At 38.3% G+C, this 17865-nt stretch overlaps 1 protein-coding gene across 1 annotated transcript in view; it reads left to right on the top strand.

Moving 5' to 3' along the window:
* The window catches only part of CDC40 (cell division cycle 40), a 36591-nt gene extending 20173 nt beyond the window's left edge, over positions 1 to 16418 (top strand). Inside the window, exons 5-15 of the mRNA XM_030945765.1 lie at positions 601 to 740; positions 1344 to 1440; positions 3097 to 3236; positions 4814 to 4888; positions 5475 to 5520; positions 6865 to 6966; positions 8195 to 8310; positions 8394 to 8527; positions 13052 to 13128; positions 14550 to 14694; positions 15444 to 16418. Coding sequence (XP_030801625.1) covers positions 601 to 740; positions 1344 to 1440; positions 3097 to 3236; positions 4814 to 4888; positions 5475 to 5520; positions 6865 to 6966; positions 8195 to 8310; positions 8394 to 8527; positions 13052 to 13128; positions 14550 to 14694; positions 15444 to 15621 — 1250 coding nt within the window. The 3' untranslated portion in view covers positions 15622 to 16418. The remainder of the gene's footprint in view (positions 1 to 600; positions 741 to 1343; positions 1441 to 3096; positions 3237 to 4813; positions 4889 to 5474; positions 5521 to 6864; positions 6967 to 8194; positions 8311 to 8393; positions 8528 to 13051; positions 13129 to 14549; positions 14695 to 15443) is intronic.
* Positions 16419 to 17865: the final 1447 nt, after the last annotated feature.

The raw sequence follows: 17865 nt of genomic DNA, 5'->3' as shown, positions 1-17865 counted from the left end.
ATCCCTCGAAACATTCAAGTTCAGGTTGGACAGGGCTCTGAGCAACCTGGTCTGGTTGAAGATGTTGCTGCTCATTGCAAGATGGATGGAGTAGGTGACCATTAAAGGTCACTTTCAACCCAAACCATTCTATAATTCTATTAATTTTTTCTAAATTAAAATACACAGTTGGGGTTGGGGTTTTGGGGCACTTGTCTTATTTTCATTTTGGGGCTGTTTTTTTTCAAACCAGAGGCTTCTGAAGGATCAGAAGCCAAAAAGACTTTACTTTCAAAAACTACACTATTTAAAGCATGAAAATTGATGTATTCATACAGTCTGCAGGCTTACTGTTAAAAATTTATGGTACATGCATGGTTAAATAGTCTAACAAGCAAGGATACACAGTTAAAGCGTTACTGTGTTACTGCACATAGTTAACAGTGTTCATATCTGGAGAAGTGAGCAGTGCTTTGGCCAATTTTGCTCAAATACTTTTTCCATGTTGTTCTTTATATTGAAAGAAGCAGTGGTGGTGGCTTTTTCTTTTAAATTGACTATGGTGTAACCTCTGATGTATTCTGTGTTAGCAGTTAGTCAGTATATTGTTTCCTTCTTCAGGTTTAACAGTGTTTGAAACAGGACAGAGGAAAATTGAAAAGAGGAAGAAATTCAAGGAGAATGATGCTTCTAATATTGATGGTTTTCTGGGACCATGGGCGAAGTATGTTGATGAAAAAGAAGTAGCCAAACCATCAGAAGTAAGTCCTGCTTTAACAAAATGGATACAAATTGTCAGTACATGGCAGTGGTTTCAACAGAGATCCAGCTGCGCTAGTGCTTTTCCAAGCAGATCCATGCTATGCTTTGGGGTAACTAGAAACATTTTGGGTGATACATCCAAATAAGATGTTCCAGATATTCTGCATTCAATTATTTGGAACACTTTTTGGAAATAAAATTAATTCAATCTGTGTGTAGAGTCTGATTAAAAAAAAAAAAAACAGCTTGGGAGAAAAATAAAGGTGAAAGTAAAACTTTTTGGAAAAAAAAAAAGGCAAATGAAAACCCCCAATATCACACACACAAATGCACACACCCTGAACCGTCCAACCAACAGATATCCTTCTTGTCCAGTCAGTGCTTAGCTTTAGTCTGTGAATAAAAATATATTTGTTCTTTTCAGTGTACATAGCTTTCCAAGCCTTTAGCTATATTCTCTTTATTGGTGCTTAGAAATATTTCTAATCTTGTTTAGCAAATAAATGTCTTCTTAATAGTGAGTAAACAATAGTACAGTTCTGGATTTTGTTGTGTGATTCTGAATGCTGACTTTTTAAGTGATCATGTTTTATTTTTTCCAGGAAGAGCAGAAGGAGTTGGATGAAATAACAGCTAAGAGGCAGAAGAGAGGAAAACTAGAAGATGATAAACCTGGAGAGGAGAAGACTATATTACATGGTAATGGCATCTTCCTGGCTGTTCTCATTTTCTAGCTCGCTGTGTTTTCTTGCCTGCTGTGTTAATTAGTAAGGATGGCAGACAGCCTCAGCGCGTTGATGTTTCTGTATTGGAGATAACAGCACTCACAGGCTTTTGCATAAAGGACAGGGAAAGAGATAAACTTGGACTAATTTCACTTCATACTGTGAAGAGCAGCGTGGAAGTATCATTTTTCAGGGTACTGGTTTTATTTATTTAATTTCAATGTTACTAGATGCACATATCTCTTTTCTGTTTCACAGAACAAACATATTTGAAGTTAAGGGTTTGGCTTAGTTTCAGCTTCAGAATTATTGTAGTTTTATGTGTCAGTATTTTCATCAGCAGGTAGTGCTCTGAGTTATGGTTTATGAGCAATTTAGAAAATCACTTGGACTTTACACTTCCTCAATTTTTAATGTAAATGTTCTTGCTGTCATACTATGAATAATTATATATCAATTAATTATCCTGCAGAAGCCTGTAGTATGTAGTACCTTCAAAGAAAATGGTTTGGTAATTAAGTAGAATTCAGTAATTTTTTAAGCTGTTACTTCAGCTGTGTGCATACAAAACAGCCCTGTGCAGCACTGCTTGGTGTGGATAGTTTGGTAGACAGGGTCTCCCTTTGTGTGCCAGTTTCTACAGCCAGGCTCACACACACACGAGCTGTGAGCATCCTTTCTAATGTGCATTGAGGAAAAAGTGGTGGCTGTGAGAAAAGCATTGCTGGCATTAGAACATTGTTCTGTTTATGTGTAGTAGATCATGATGGTATTTATAGCAGCGAGCATAACAAACATGAAATTTTAGCCTCTGAGCCTCCTACGGACTAATTATTTTGTATCCAAGTTTTCATGCTCTCTACCTGAAATTTCACAGGGAAAGACCTTGCCATGTAAACTGTGATCTCACATGCAAACATTCCAGAAATACTCCATTTTGAAGATGTGTGTATGCATGAATACTGTGCAAGAGTACAACCAAAACTGCCACAACAACATTCCAGAAACTGAGAAATGAATTTAATCAGTGCACAGTTTATTGTCATAGCTACCCAACATACGTCTACTCTGAAATAATCCATTTTCCTGCACAATGCATCCCTGTGTTTCTGACTGTTCAGTCGCTTCTTAAATCTAGTCAAAGAGCAGTTGTTGGCTGGTGCTGACCAATATTGGTTCATACTGGCCAAATGAGTCTTTTTTTCCTTGATTTGTAATTCTCTTGACATGGCTGACACAGCACAGAGCTGGCCAGAATGTGAGTTGCAAGCAAATGTCAGGGTTAGAGTTGCACAGTTTAATCTATGTAGCTTTAGTGTAAGTGAAGTCTTTTTGGTCAGGGGAACTCTCTTGCTGTTTGATGAGTAAAATGGGTAAGAGAAAGATTGTCTTCATGTTTGGATGGTAAGTTTCGAGCAGACTTTGCTGAAATGACATAATTTAACTGATGTCAAATAAGATTCCACATCTGTATGAGGAAGCTGCTTTTTCTTATACCCCCTCTCTCACCTCTCACTCTTCAGCAGAGCAGCTGTGTTGAGAAAACCGTAATTGTGTGAGTTGTTAAGCCTTTCAAAGATTATAACCTCTTAAAATAAGGATTCTCAGAATTCCGTGTTTACCTTTTCAGTTAAAGAAATGTATGACTATCAGGGGAGATCTTATCTTCATGTCCCTCAAGATGTTGGGGTTAATCTCCGTTCTACAGTACCACCTGAGAAGTGCTATCTTCCAAAGAAACAAATTCATGTATGGTCTGGGCATACAAAGGTAGGAATGTTTGTGAGCATAACAACCCATTTAATTTTCTGTCTGCGGCTGGTAATTTCTATAAAACTGAAGAATCAGTAGAAAGGAAGAGTATGTTCCTCTTTACCATACTCTGCGTGTAATTAGTTGAGTTACATGCTCACACAAGGTGTTTGCCTGCTCCGTTGCAGTTGTCTAGCTGCATAAACTTTTGTGTTAACATAGTGACTTCCTGACCTACCTTAAAGGGAAAAGTATTATTCAGTGACTTTGGGGGGCATTTGAAGTTATTTCATAAATTACAATGTGAATAACAATAAAGCTGATTCTAGAGATTCCTAAGAATGTTTGGGGGTTGAGGTTTTTTGTACTAAGAGTACTTAAGGGCTATTTCATATCAAACTTAGGTAAAGTTACATAGGTTTGGTGATTACAGGTTTCCCAAATATAGCTAATACCTTTGAGAGGTGTGTCTTGGTAAGGGTTTTCTTTGATGCTGCTTAACATCCACAGTTCCTTCTTGTGTTAGATACCAAAACAATATACACACTTCTGGTGTTAGAACAGCGTTTCACTGCTCAGGGTTCTACAGCATATACTCAATTTGCTGCTTCTATTGCCACTAATTTGGGGGGAATATTCTGCACTGCAATGGACATCACCTTAATAATATTTGGAAGATGGAAGAAAGGAGGACACAGGGAATGGTTTTGGCTTTTACCCTTTTTTCACATCTCTGAGCTCTTCTTAAATGATTGCTGCATCAACAAGCTTATAGCTGCAACTATCAGGGCTTTCCAGAATGACATCTCCTCCCCAAAGCTCTAGTCCCTCCTCTGCCTATTATCCTATTACACCAGACTGATGTATAAAATGGCTTTTTCCTTCAAACAAGGTAAATAATGATATCTATGAGAGAGGCACAAGAAAAATGGACTGTCAAATTTAGAAAATCTGGGGGATATAAGTAGACAATAATAGGGAGGATAAAGTACCCAGCTCCAACCAGAGGTGGGAGGGAGGAACTGGATGGCATATGAATAGAGTAATCAACATGAAATCAAAAGGAGGAACATTAAAACCATGAGTACTTGGGCTTTCTTTGGGCTTCCCAGAAAGGAGTACCTGGAATACAGACAGCTGTGAAGATGCTGTGCCCAAGAAATCTGAGCTCACTGGGTAGAAGGCATTGGTACTATGTGTAAGAAATTGAGCTGGCCAAAACTTTTTTCTTTTCTTTTTTTTTTTTTTTTTTTTAAAAATTCCATACCTGCCCCATCTGAAAAGGCTTGTTATGCAGAGGCAGTTCCTTTAACCCCCAGTTTGTATTTATTTGCTGTGTTTGCCACAGTAATGGTGTGGTTGTTGAAGGAGGTTATATATACAGCCGTTAAAGTGAAACAAATTTTTTCCAATAGCATTTGTTCAAAATACATCACTGTTTCTAAAATGGAATGTGGGCAGATTATTTCTTTTCTAGGTACAGTATCTGTATATTTTATGAAGATAAGCTTTAGCTTTTTGCTTGGAAAAGGGCAAATGAACTGAAGAAACTTCTAGATTATCCACTTACTGTTAACTTATGTTCTTATTTACAGGGTGTCAGTGCAGTCAGATTGTTTCCTCTGTCTGGGCATATAATGTTGTCTTGCTCTATGGATTGCAAAATTAAGGTGAGTTATTTTTCTGTTTTCATGAATACATTTCATATGATCCTGGAATATAGACAGTGCATTTTAGGATACACAAACATACTTCTACCAAACATCTTTTGTCTGTGTTAGAACAGTGTTAGTTATTTTTTAGTAGCATTTAGGAGGTCACAAGTTTCTCACCTTATTGCCTTTGTTGTTATATTAATTCATTTTCTGTGAAGCCTGGTTTTACAACTGACAGTAAGTCTCTGCTGAAATCTTTTACTGAAGCATTTGTGGTGTGAACTACATTGTGGTGTGAATCTCACTTCAGTCCAGCATATATCAACAGAAAGCTGATGTTTTGGGTTGTTTTTTTAGTAGCAAAACTTTAAGTCATTAAAGTTGGAATATGGTATGGGAATTTTAGTTATTCTAAGGGAATTTTGCTGACAGGAAGATGACAGCATTCTAGTGAATTTCTGGATAGATTGTGATTAATCAGTACATGGTATATGTTTGTAACTAATTTCTTAAAAGACATTTGGCAAATGTTTACACTTAATTTCAGCATCATCATTGTTTAACAATTGACATATTTGCCCTCCATCCGTTTTTTTCCTAGCTTTGGGAAGTATATGGTGATCGAAGATGTCTACGAACATTTATTGGTAATAGTCTTTTTTTAAACTCATTTATGTCTAGAACAGCTTGCTGGAAGAATATGATTTAGGTTAGCTTATTAATTTGTCATAGAGAGGACTTGTGTGAATGCAAGGCCCTGGTTGTTTGGAATGATCTTGGCAGTAAGAACAGAAACAGGTGCACATTTTGTTAAGAACTTTGTCATTATTCCAAGCAATTTAATGTATAACACCTTACAGCCCTTAAAACAAAACATTAGTGTCCTACAGTCACAAATACTTTATGCAAGACTTCTTTTCAAAAGCAAAGTTTTGACATGAAATTGCCCCATCTTCATGTTGAAAACAGCAACCCTCTGTATTTAACCGGTGAGGGTGTCTCATGGTCTGATCTCTCCTTAAATAGGTCATTCCATCTGTGCTGAGTTTTTAGTGCAAAAGCATGGGAAATCTTTTTAGGTTCAGGTGCAGTCTTTGTTCATGTAACAGGTGCTTTTTAAAGCAGATAGCTGATAGAGAGAGAGAAATACAAACTTCTTAGCAATCTTGAATGCAGAACAAAAGTAGCTGATTCTCCTATTGAAATAGGAACATTTCTAGAACACTGAGTGAATATATGTTGAGTAACAAGAAAGAAGTCTTTTTTCACCTATTATTTCTGATGACAGCGGTGTGGCAAAGATGATGGCTCAAAAAATGTTCTCTCTCAATAGACTACTCTTTTTGAACAATGTGACTGTTTTTCTCAAAAGGTTCTTATTATCAACCAGATTTGCCTACCATTTTGCTATATTTCAATTATTGTGTCAATATTTCAACTAAAAAGAACTGCAAGTCTGATGTGGTGGTCACATAAAAGTATTAAGGCTAAGGGGTAACAAGATTAACATCAGATGAAAGCATTCTTAATTTTCTGATCTAATATTTCCCATATTTTGTATCTGCTTTCTAATTTTAAATGTTTCCCAATTAGATGAGTCTCATGTAGTGTTTGTCTCTCCTCTTTTTCATTAGATGTTGCCATTTATTAGAGTATTTTAAATTTCTTCTGAAGTTCTGCTTGTGTGTCAATTTATACAAGTTTATACTTGTTTATCAAGTTGGTTCTGTGCAGTGCTTTTGTTTTTCTCTCCAGTGTTTTAGAGGTGTGAGGGTGTTACGAGGTTTTATTCTCACTATTCTTTAGGAGTTACTTTTTCTCACTTGAATTATTCTTTACTACTTTTCATGAAGAACTTCAGTAAGTTATTTTCTTCATCTCTTTGCATTGTTAGAGCATTTAACTTGAGTAGTATGGGTTGGGGTTTTTTTTTAATTAATTCTAAGTATGAATGGATGAAAGTCTACCATTGCATTTTTTCTGTTTTGTAGGACACAGTAAAGCTGTCCGAGACATCTGTTTTAACAACGCAGGCACTCAGTTCCTTAGTGCTGCATATGACCGCTATCTAAAACTCTGGGACACTGAAACAGGTAGGCTTCTGTTTGTAGGCACTGCTATTTGGCACTGGTTTTAATTAATAGTGACTGCAAAGATATCTCAGCATTCAGGTTGTTTCCTGTTGTCCTTCATATTGTCTTGTAGTTCACTGTTTAGGCTTTCATTGCAGGATAATTAGTCTTTTTTCACAAATGTTTTGTTGTTATCTGCAATTGTGCAACTGACACTACCTGTATTTCATATAGCTTTTTATTTGAGGAGTTTGTTAGTTGTTTGTAATGCTAGAACAATTTTCAGCAAAAAGACATCAAATCATTTAATTGTATGTTTACATCTACAGGCATAAAATCACTCTTTACATCTAAATATGCTTAAATTAGGAAAATTATCTCACTTGGTCTTTCGCTTAACCTTAAAAGCGCTCCAAATAAGAAAAGGTGGTCACCTGCTGGTATAGAGAGTTGAAGGGTAGGACTGATGCTCTCATGCCTGGGAGATGCTCTGTAACATTCTGCTACAAATAGTTTAAGTTAAAAAAAATACAGGATAGATTTTGTTAGTACTCTTTTAAACCTAGGTCTCTTCCTAAGATAGGAAGTTCCCATGTTTGAAAAAGTTGTTAGCTTTCTGGGCTAGCAGAAATCTAATCTTATACAGCCAGAAAGGTGTAAGTCTAATTCTCCAGTGTTGAGTCTGAACTTGAGTCTGAGCTCAGTTCTTTAGACAGAACGTTTGGATTGATGCGTCTCCTGTAAGTTACAGATAAGGAGTTATCAGGGTATTTGTGCTGAAGCTAAGAGAGGAGGACAGGACTTTATTTTGCAGTTGGATTACTGTTAACCTTTTCTGAGGTTAGTCTTGAATTCTTGCCCAAATTTGTATCTCTTGTTGAGAAGACCTCTGATCCCAAGGAGATATGTATTGCAGAGACAGTGGTTAGCTTGTGATATCCTGAACCTGTCCTTATGTTCTTGTTATGTCCTGGTGGCATACAGGGTACCAAGCAGTTGTATTGTTTGGGAATTGTAGCAAACTTACAGAGCAGTTTGTGTGTGTGCATGTTTATGCAGGTGCATGCATACAAATGTGAAAGATGGTCTAATCAAAGAGCAGGGCAAATTCTGCCCTCTAATTTTCTCAAGGACATTAAAAGAAGTGTTGTCTGCTCTTAGTAAAGTGCTTTTTTTCAGTATCTGGAAACAACCAATCAGCCCATAGCACTTCCAACCTGATACACTATAAATGGGTTTTCTGTTGCAGGGCAATGTATTTCAAGATTCACCAACAGGAAGGTTCCTTATTGCGTTAAGTTCAATCCTGATGAAGATAAACAAAATCTCTTTGTTGCTGGGATGTCAGATAAGAAAATTGTACAGGTATGTCTACTCAATATTTATTTCTCTAAGAGTACTGGTATTTAGTAAAAAACAGGTTCTTATTCTGACTTTTTAAATTGTAGTGGGATATTCGAAGTGGTGAGATTGTGCAGGAATACGACAGGCATTTGGGAGCTGTCAACACCATTGTGTTTGTGGATGAAAATAGAAGGTTTGTGAGTACATCTGATGACAAGAGTTTAAGAGTCTGGGAATGGTAAGTCTAAAATTTTGAATTTTACCTCAAAAATTTTACCTCAGAGCATATTGTGAGCAAACTGAGAAGAGTGTTCGTTTTTAGAAGTACACATAGCACATAGGCCACTGGAGTGTACTGAGTTCTAGCTAGCTCAGGAAAAGCTTCAAAACCCTGTTCTGACTTAATGCTTGAGACACTTCATTGATTTCCTCTTCCCCAAAGAAAACATAAGACAGCCCTATCAACCTGAAGCACACTGCACTCTGTTAGTGGTCTCTGCTCTCTCCCCTTTGCCCAAGGGTGTATTAGTCTTTAAATCAACTCTTAAAGCGATGTCTGCTCTATTACAATTGGTGTGTGTTGGTTTTGAATGCTTTGAACTTGGATGTCCATAGTATTATATGATACTTGGCCCATGTTTGAAGTAACTAGTTTAGTGTAGCTTTATTCTGGTTTTCTGTTAGTCTGGCTTTTTGGCAATAACTGGTACACACAGTATGAATACAATAGACGACAGAAAAGGGAGAGTCTGTCCAGGAAAAAATAATACAAAATATTTGACATGGCTTCCAGTTTTTAACATTTAACCTGCAGAGAAAACAGATCACTCCTATCTGAAATGTTTTTCACAAAGTTCTAGGTACTAAGATCTTGAACTTAGAACTTCTTAGATTTCTTTAGGATTTGTGAATTTATTTTTGAAATAATCAATCTCATATCTTGAGGTATTCATTTCCTTTTGCTGTTCACACATGCAAAACTGTTGCATAATGCAGAATCTAGTTCAACAGTTCTGTGACTAATCAGTTTCTTCCTAGATGCTTGGTTTTTTTTTTTTTTTCTGTAGCCTAGACAAGAGACTCCAATCTGTGGTATTGGAATGTTCCCCAAGCAGGCAGCTAAATCCTCAGCTTGTCTGTGATCGTCTGCAATCATTGCCAGTAGCAGTGGGAATGACCAAAGTCTGGGAACTCAGGCTTAGGCTAGACATAAAATGCTGTCACCATATGCTGCTCCGAGAAGGCCTCTGTTCAGTACTTCATAAGCAGACCCATGGATTTACTGAGCTCCTTAAAGAAAAATCTTTACAATACCATGTCTGCTAAGGAATGTCTCCTCTTTGTTGAGTGGGAGGATGATCTTGCTTGCACAAATCTGTTATTTCCTTGAGGCTGGATTGCCCTTGTTTTATGAGCTTTGTGTGATGGCTGAAATAAATAGTGATGTGGGTGGATTTAGTCAGTCTGTGGAGAAAAGCAGGAAAGGCAAAAAGGTTCTGGCATGGGAACATCGCAACCTGATTGTTCCAGTAGCAGAAGTTTTTTTCTTCTGAGGAAAAAAACATGTAATAGTGTTTTGTACACTGAAGAAAGAGCTCCCTTGTTGAAATGATAGGAAACTCGACTCTGTGCAATATTCTGTAATGCAGCTGTTGGGAAATACTTTGGTTTTATAAAGAGCAAATGTAATGCCATCTTCCTGGGCATGACTTGAAAACCTTTCCCCACAACCTACCGTGATATATGCTAATTGATCTGTAAGAATATTTCTATAATTTCAAGACCCAGATTTTTAAAATGCCTTAAAACTAAGTTAATACATTCATTATGAAAGATTTTGGAGTTCAGAAACGTCCGTGGCAAATTATTTCTCAAATCCTTTTTCCTAAGTTGGTTAGAAAAATAATTGCTACTTAGCAGTGATCTGGTTGCTGGCACCTTTGGGCACTTTTCTTTGGTATGTTCTTCAGCACAATGTTTCTTCAGTATCCTACACAAAAAAGTGGAAGTAATTATGACCCAAGTATGGCCTTAAAAGCTAGTAATTAGAAGTTAGTCTAATTGGCTCATTTCAGTTGTCTAGAGGAATTCTGTAGTGTTTTCTAAACACTTTGACTTGGCCAGCGATGGGTAATGGGATGGGATGTCTGACTTTGCACTGAGGAACTCCTGAGAACTTAAATCTCCTTTCCCAAGAATCCATCCTGTGCAAAGATTTCACGGGGCTGTACGTAGAATTGCTGTTGGTTAGTTGTTGAAAGTTCAGACTTCAAGTATAGCACAAACTCTTGTAGATTACATAATTTATTTAGGAAGATTAAAGGGAGTACTTGAAAATTTGCCTGCTTTTGCATTTCATGTGATTGAGATATTAAAGTTGGCACGGGTATCATATACTGTGTTCTGTCTTCTAGAAATGCAAAATATTATTTTGTCTTTGCTTTGTATGCACCTAATCCTGCTTGGGTAAGCACTGAAATGATGTGAACATTTAACTTTGGAGGCTGTTAGTTCTTTTTACCTCTGAGTCAGCGAGCAAAGCAAGAACTGTGCAGTGGTAACTTAGTTATTATGCTGACAGGTTTTGGAGACTTGTTATCTCTGTAAATCTGTGCCCCTCAGTGAGTCTTTTCACCATGGCTCCTGGTAGAGATAATGTAGTCTCCTGAGAGACGTCTTCACTATGTGTAGGTCCCAAAACTGGATTGGGTTGTACTGAGGGTTTGGGTTGGCTTGGTTCTTTTCCTTCTTTTGTTGAAAAGATTTTTCTGTCTCTTGCATGGGGAAGGAGTTGTATCAAAACCCCAGAGTAAAACACTTGTAAATCTTGGCTAGCAGATAGAATTTCTGATATTTAAAACTTTTCAGCCTTTGAAATGCTATGAAGTGGGGAAAGAACTTTAAAATATTTAAATTTTAAATATTTGTCACAAAAAACAAATATGTCACATGAGTTTTGAGGTTGGGCAACCATCATAGCATCTGTGTTGGTAATTTTTTTAAGGGAGCAGGCTGACATTACTTATTTAGCAATTTGACCGGAAGCAAATGTGAAACACAAATGCATCTCTTTATTCTGCCTAATAATTTAATGCAGCATATCCTGCTGCCATCCTAAGTGTGCCTGGTAGGTATCAACATAAAGCAGAGCTGTTGTGGATAAATTCTAGCAGGTGAGCCTGCCTTCATTTGTAAAAGGAGAAGCAAAACAATCCACGCTGCATTTAAATTTCTGACTGCAGAATAATTCAGTATTGGAGACACATCTTCTGTGATGAGACTTGAATGGGGCTTCCAGTGGGATTGGTTTTACCAGAAGGTTGTTGGTCGGCAGGAGTGTTGGGTGGTGGGAGTGGATCAGAGCCTGGCCTTGCTGCAGCAATGACCTTGTGTCCTGTTGCAAGTGGAGCTGGGAATGGTTTGGGGAGGGTGTGGCACTTCCTGGGCTGGTGTGTTGATCATCTTCACAGATTTGCTGCCCAATGGCCATCTTAGGTTATTCTGTTTGGAAGCTGGTTGTCCCTGGCCTAAACTGCATGCTTTTATCCATGGAGTGTACCAAGTGGGTTGCCCTTCTTATTCTGGGGAGTAAATGATTTTAACTCACAGGAGCATTTGTGTTGCTTGCTGACAACAGAGCAGCTCCTCACCCTGCTGCCCCTGTGTGTGTTGCTTAACTGGAGATGAGGGAAATAACTTCCTGCACAATAAAGCAGCATGCTAATTACCTTGCTAATGCTGACCATATTGCCATCCAGCAAGGCTGGGGCAGCTGGGACGAGGCAGCCACCCACGCTCTCCGCTCCCCGAGTGTCCCAGCAGCCCTTCTGCTCTGTGAATTACACAGTGGAGTCATAAACATCCCCTTTGTATTAATTAATGTTGCTACAGAACATTTTGCATGTGCTTTCTGCAGAATACATTAATCAAATCTATTTTCTGCTGGAGGTTTCTTTTGCTTAATGAGAAAGCCGTGTACTTGCCTTCCCTTTTTTCCAGTCTTCCAGTGCAGAGTATGAGGAATGCTGTGAATATGCACAAACTGTTAGTAATTCAATTTATATAGTCAAAACCAAAGGGCAGTTCTGTGGAGTAAGGATTAGACTGTCCTTGTTTTTACCCTAGGCCTTTGTACAGGACAGTGTATGTTAAGAACATGCACTGGCACAGTCTTTATGCAATTGAGCTGAGGAGTTCAGCGTTCAGTTCAGCTGTGAATATTTGGAATTTGGTTGGCATCCCATTTGGGGAGGTCAGGAGGAAAAGGGCATGTCAAAGAGATGAGAGAGAGTCCTTTTTTCTTTTCCTTTAAAAAATGTTTAAAAAGAAAAATTTAAAAAATACAGAAATATTGATTTAAAACAAAACTCAAGTCAGTAAGATGTTCCAGTAAGATCCATGCATATGTCAGTATGTTCTTGCTATCTAAATAGGAACTTTGTAAGAGCTGCAGTTATACTGGAGGCAATAAAGGAACTTTGTGCTACAGTTTTGCTCTTAACAATTAGAATTATTACTCTAATTTAGACTCTGGCTCATTTGACTGGGGTAAATTCACACTCTCAGAGGTTATGCTTTAGATGGCTCTGCATCTGGAGCTCTAGGGTGGACATTCATAATGTTTTTGAGTTTTTGCGTATTCTTCCTTTGGATGCCACCATACATTCTCCATGGTTCAGTTGCCACATAAATCAGCTGACTTGAAGCAGCTCTTTGGAACATCTCCATGTCTTCATAAAACACATACTTCTTCCTTTTGCAGGGACATTCCTGTTGACTTCAAGTACATAGCTGAGCCGAGCATGCATTCCATGCCAGCCGTGACTTTGTCTCCAAATGGTAGGTTAACACTTTACTGCCTTCTTAGACTTAATTTACATAGGCACCCCTTACTCATTATTATCTCTGTGATGTTGCTGTGTTTCATCCTTCTTTCACCCCAGACTAACCCCTCCCCAGTCAGTCTGTGCACTTAATCCAAGACTGGATTGGATCGTGTTTTGATTTAAAATTCTAAAGAACAAGTATGTCAAAATGAGGGTTTATATCAGGGTACCTGTGTCAGTTTAAAATTAAGCCTTCATCCAGATGAGGCAAAAGGACTCTCCATAGAGCTACCGTGTACTCTTTGCTGTATTTAAACTATTAAGAGCAAGAATGGAGGGAACTGACAGTAGTAGCAGAGTATTAAGCAAGTTCAGCAGTCCTTGTGGTGCCACAGTTAAAGTAGAAACTCATGTTGTACAGGATCCTGTTCCCTTCTGTTATGAATGTAGTCCAAATAATTCTTGCATAAGATAAATCCTAAATTATCTCAGTGTTTCTGTATGTTAATGTTCACTGGTGTTTATGTTCTTCAATTAAAATCATGCTGAAGAAGGATAGTTGTTTAGTGCCTCAAGTAATCAGTGAAAATCCTTCTAACAAGGCAAAATTCCTGTTATCTGTTTTGGCCAAATTTAAACAGCTTTAGTGTCACCATTATTACAGTGTTGCCAGACTTGCTGTTAACAATCCCATTAGGCTGAGTAGAGGCTGATCAACTTGTTGCACAGCCAATGTTATGTTGTCACTGCATAAAACACTTTAAAGGCAGTGCCAATATGCAGAGTTCAGGACAGAAGTTTCTGTTCTGGGTGTTCTGTAGCACATCATCATTACTGGATTCTCAGGCAGGAGTTAATGCACTGCCAAGATGCAAAATGAGATGAAGTTATGATTAGAAAAGCCTCAATTTTTCTTTCACTAAAATATCTTTATTAATTGCATTCCATTAAGGCAGAGAATACTACATAGTTGCAAACTCCTCAGTCTACCTTAGACCTCTTTTCCCATAAAGAAAAGAGGGGGTGACTTCCTTAGAGTACCAACAAAACAGGTGATCAGGTAGAGTGCAGCTAGATGGATTTTTTTCCCCTCACTGATTTATGTGATTATGTGCCACCAGCAAGATTACACAGTATCTTAAAAACTTAACAGAAGTCACTGAGGTTGATGCAGCACATAGCTGGAGCAGTCAGAGCTTTAGTAGAGTCCTGAGTGCATTTTGTAGGAATAGGCATTCCAAAGCCTGTCAAACATAAGGTTTCAACTCTTGGCAGGCAGAAACAATATCAGCTGTTACCTAAATCTCTGCTACATCATGAAAATCTGGTTTCAGATAGTGCAAGAAAAAAATGTCAAAATCTAAAAACATCCCAGTTAGGTCTGTTTCTTCAGATGCAGCACCCTGACACCACCTTTGTTTATTGCATTTATAGGGAAATGGTTGGCTTGCCAGTCAATGGATAACCAAATCTTGATTTTTGGAGCTCAGAACAGATTCAGATTGAACAAAAAGAAAATTTTCAAAGGTCACATGGTAGCTGGCTATGCTTGTCAAGTGGATTTTTCACCTGATATGAGGTAAGTTTTTGTGGAAATGAACTTCATCTTATAACTTGCAAGTATGGATACTAAATTTCCTTTTGAATCCCCTGCAACATTAATGAATGCATAGTCATGTTAGCTCAGCATCGGGCAGAGCTCCCTTGCCAAGCAGCAGAACAGAAGGTTTACTCCTAGCATCTGATAGGACAAAGAGAGGCTTCCACATCTGACTCCCATCTTTTTGCACGTGGTGTGCAGTGCAGGGTCTGTTCCCACAATGTGCACTTGTCTACAGTATCTGGGGTTTGAACTCACCCGCTTTCCCCAGTTCCTAGGTCTAGTGTGGATATCTTCATTTACTGTTCAGAGAACCAACTCTTTCTTCCTGTTGGCTTAGTAATATGCCCATACATTTAGTACTGCATATACATAAGATACAAGTTACTATAAAAACTGGGGAATAACCTCAGCAAACCTGGAGGAAAAAGTGTCTATAATTTTAGAGAAACTTGTGGCACTTTCTCTTGGGTTCCTGTAACACCATGCAGGGTATAATCACACTGCTTAGCAGGTTTACCTCGCAGTTGATGAATCACCTTCTGCAGGACTTGTGTGCTCTTAGAGCACAGACTGAAAGCTAATTCCTTGGTAGGAATGTTTACAGGCTGTGTCAGATGGGAAGCTCCCTAGAGGAAGCTCTTTACTGTTGCTCAGTTGCTGCTTGCAATAGCATGCAAGGAGTCTGCACACATGATACAACTTTCATTTTATTCCTGTTAATACAGCTATGTGATATCTGGAGATGCAGATGGGAAGCTGAACATCTGGGACTGGAAGACAACAAAACTCTACAGCAGGTTAAAAGCACATGACAAAGTCTGTATCGGTGCAGTGTGGCATCCACATGAAACATCCAAAGTCATCACGTGCGGCTGGGATGGTCTGATTAAACTGTGGGACTAGAGGGGGTGCTACAGAGACCAAAAGATGCAAGCCCTGCATACATCTGAGATGAGGGTGCATTCTGCTGTGAGGAGGGGTAGACATTGTAATACTGCATCTCTCAGCTCTCTGTATATATGCACTAAACACCAGGAAATTCAGAAGACTCACGTGAAAGGATATAGTTCTAAATATGGCATCTGGGAATGAGAAGCTAAGCTGAGGTCATCTGAAGCATGCAGAATCATGTGCCAGTTTGTCTCGCCTCTGCTTGTGCAAAACACTCTTGTAAAATAATATAATTTTAAGAAAAACTATTTTTGTGGTTTTGGCTGTCAGAGAGTTTAAAGAGAAAACCAGCAATTGTGTAACTTTCTTCCTAAGAAGAAATCTTTGGTACCTACTGCAATAGAGCTGGAAAAGATAAGCACAAATCCACTTGCTGAGATTTGCTAATTCACACTAGAAATGAAGAACTAATTGGAAGCTAGCAGTTGTCAGATGAACTCTATCAACTGAACATGCCATTCATAGTCTTAGTTTCTGTCTGTAGAATCATGAGGCTACTCACTTTCACTTTTGCAAGTAGTCTTCATTTTCAGGGTTTTCCTCGTAATGGTTGTGTGCTGTGTTGTTTGTCTTCCCATATGCTATTCTGTTCCAATAAGCATGACATGTTAAAAAAAAGTGAATGTCTCTTTTTCTGTTTGGAATAGTTTGTATAATAAGCCCCATGAAGATTTTGACAATTTAATGTATATACATGTGACACCTTTTCTCTTTAAAGTACTTATTTTTAATAAATCTTTTTATAAAAACTGCTTATCTTTATTCAATTTTTCTGTCTTGCAATGTCCATATAAAATATTTCCTACCATTTGATGTTTTAATGTGCAGTTGTATCAGCGTTCAGATAAACTCATTCTCTTGCAGTGTTCATTTAAAACTAAGGCAAGCTGGCAGCAGGAGGAGAAAAAAACCTTTTGACTCCCTGTCTGCTCTCTTTTTTGGGCACATAAAAATAAATGCATGTACCAAATTTTATCCCATTCATCAGTCTTTAATTACAGTTTTGAATTATACTATATTGTTTACTGTAAATCCAATTACTGCTCAACCATTAGAAAGACTAGCAAAGGAGTAATTGCCTTAATTGACAGTAGGATAGAAGCTGAGACAAAGAATCCCAAATGGTCGAGGCAGAAGGAAATGGTTGGTTGTTTTGTGGGTTTTGGGTTGTTTGACTGGATGCAAGAAATTCTGGTCTTTCAAAGAGTGAGTTACACAAGTTAGGCCTTGTGAGTGAACGGGAAGCTTAAGCATTTTTAGGCCAACTCTGTAATGCTGAGCTCAAGAGTCATTCCACTGTCAGTCCATGCTGTTGTGTAACTGCACTGAGTTTACACGGTTACTTTCCCATCCCAGCAGCGTTCTGTGCCTGAAAAAGTCCACATTTTCACAAGCACTATCCTGCTGGTAACTGGGTATTGCCCAGCCTTGTTCTCTTGCAAGTACTGACATAAAAAATGGTAGAGCCTGGAGAGAGGAAAGAGCTGGTCCAGCATGTCCTGCAGACTGATCCTCTGTTGGGAGAGGCTGCTCCTGCTTCTCTGCTCTTCAGCCTGTGGGTGGGAAAGGGCTGCTGCTGTCTTGCAGAGGATGAATTTCTGATGCGCTTTTCAGAGGGAGGGTTTGATTCCTGACCTGGGAGTTGAGCTCTGGTGTGTGCCCGGTGCTGCTTCAAGAGAAAGTGGGCTGGAGAAATTTGGAACGGATTTTCTCCTTCAAATACATTTCCCAAATGGATATGTGGCGGAGTGCCCTGACTGTTAACAGTTTATATGTACAGAGAAATAAGGAGGAGAAGAGGAATAGAGCAGAAAGAAAATCTCACAGGAACACATACTGGCTTTCACATTATAGAAACACCTTTCCCCAGTGCTTAAAACCATTTAAATCATAATACACAAAATGCTTGGCTGTGTTGTTGGTGCTGTGTTTTTCCATGTGTCACCTACCATACTGAACTTTAGATATATACTTGTAAAATAATAGTACATGCAAAATATGAAAATAAGTGTATAAACTCTTGTAGTCATATACTGGGTGTTGTCTTTGGAGGAAAAAAAATAAGAAATGTTTCAATCAATTCTACTGGAGTTGATAAATTAAGATTAAACATTTGCAGCAAGCCCAGAATCAAAATTACCCTAGGAACTTTCAGATAAAATCCTTTGTCCCTCACAGTTGGTCACTGCATTAATC

The sequence above is a fragment of the Camarhynchus parvulus genome, chromosome 3 (genome assembly GCF_901933205.1).
Source record: "Camarhynchus parvulus chromosome 3, STF_HiC, whole genome shotgun sequence".
NCBI lineage: Eukaryota > Metazoa > Chordata > Aves > Passeriformes > Thraupidae > Camarhynchus > Camarhynchus parvulus.
The sequence above is the reverse complement of the archived record's forward strand: the minus strand, read 5'-3'. Positions and strand labels throughout refer to the sequence as shown.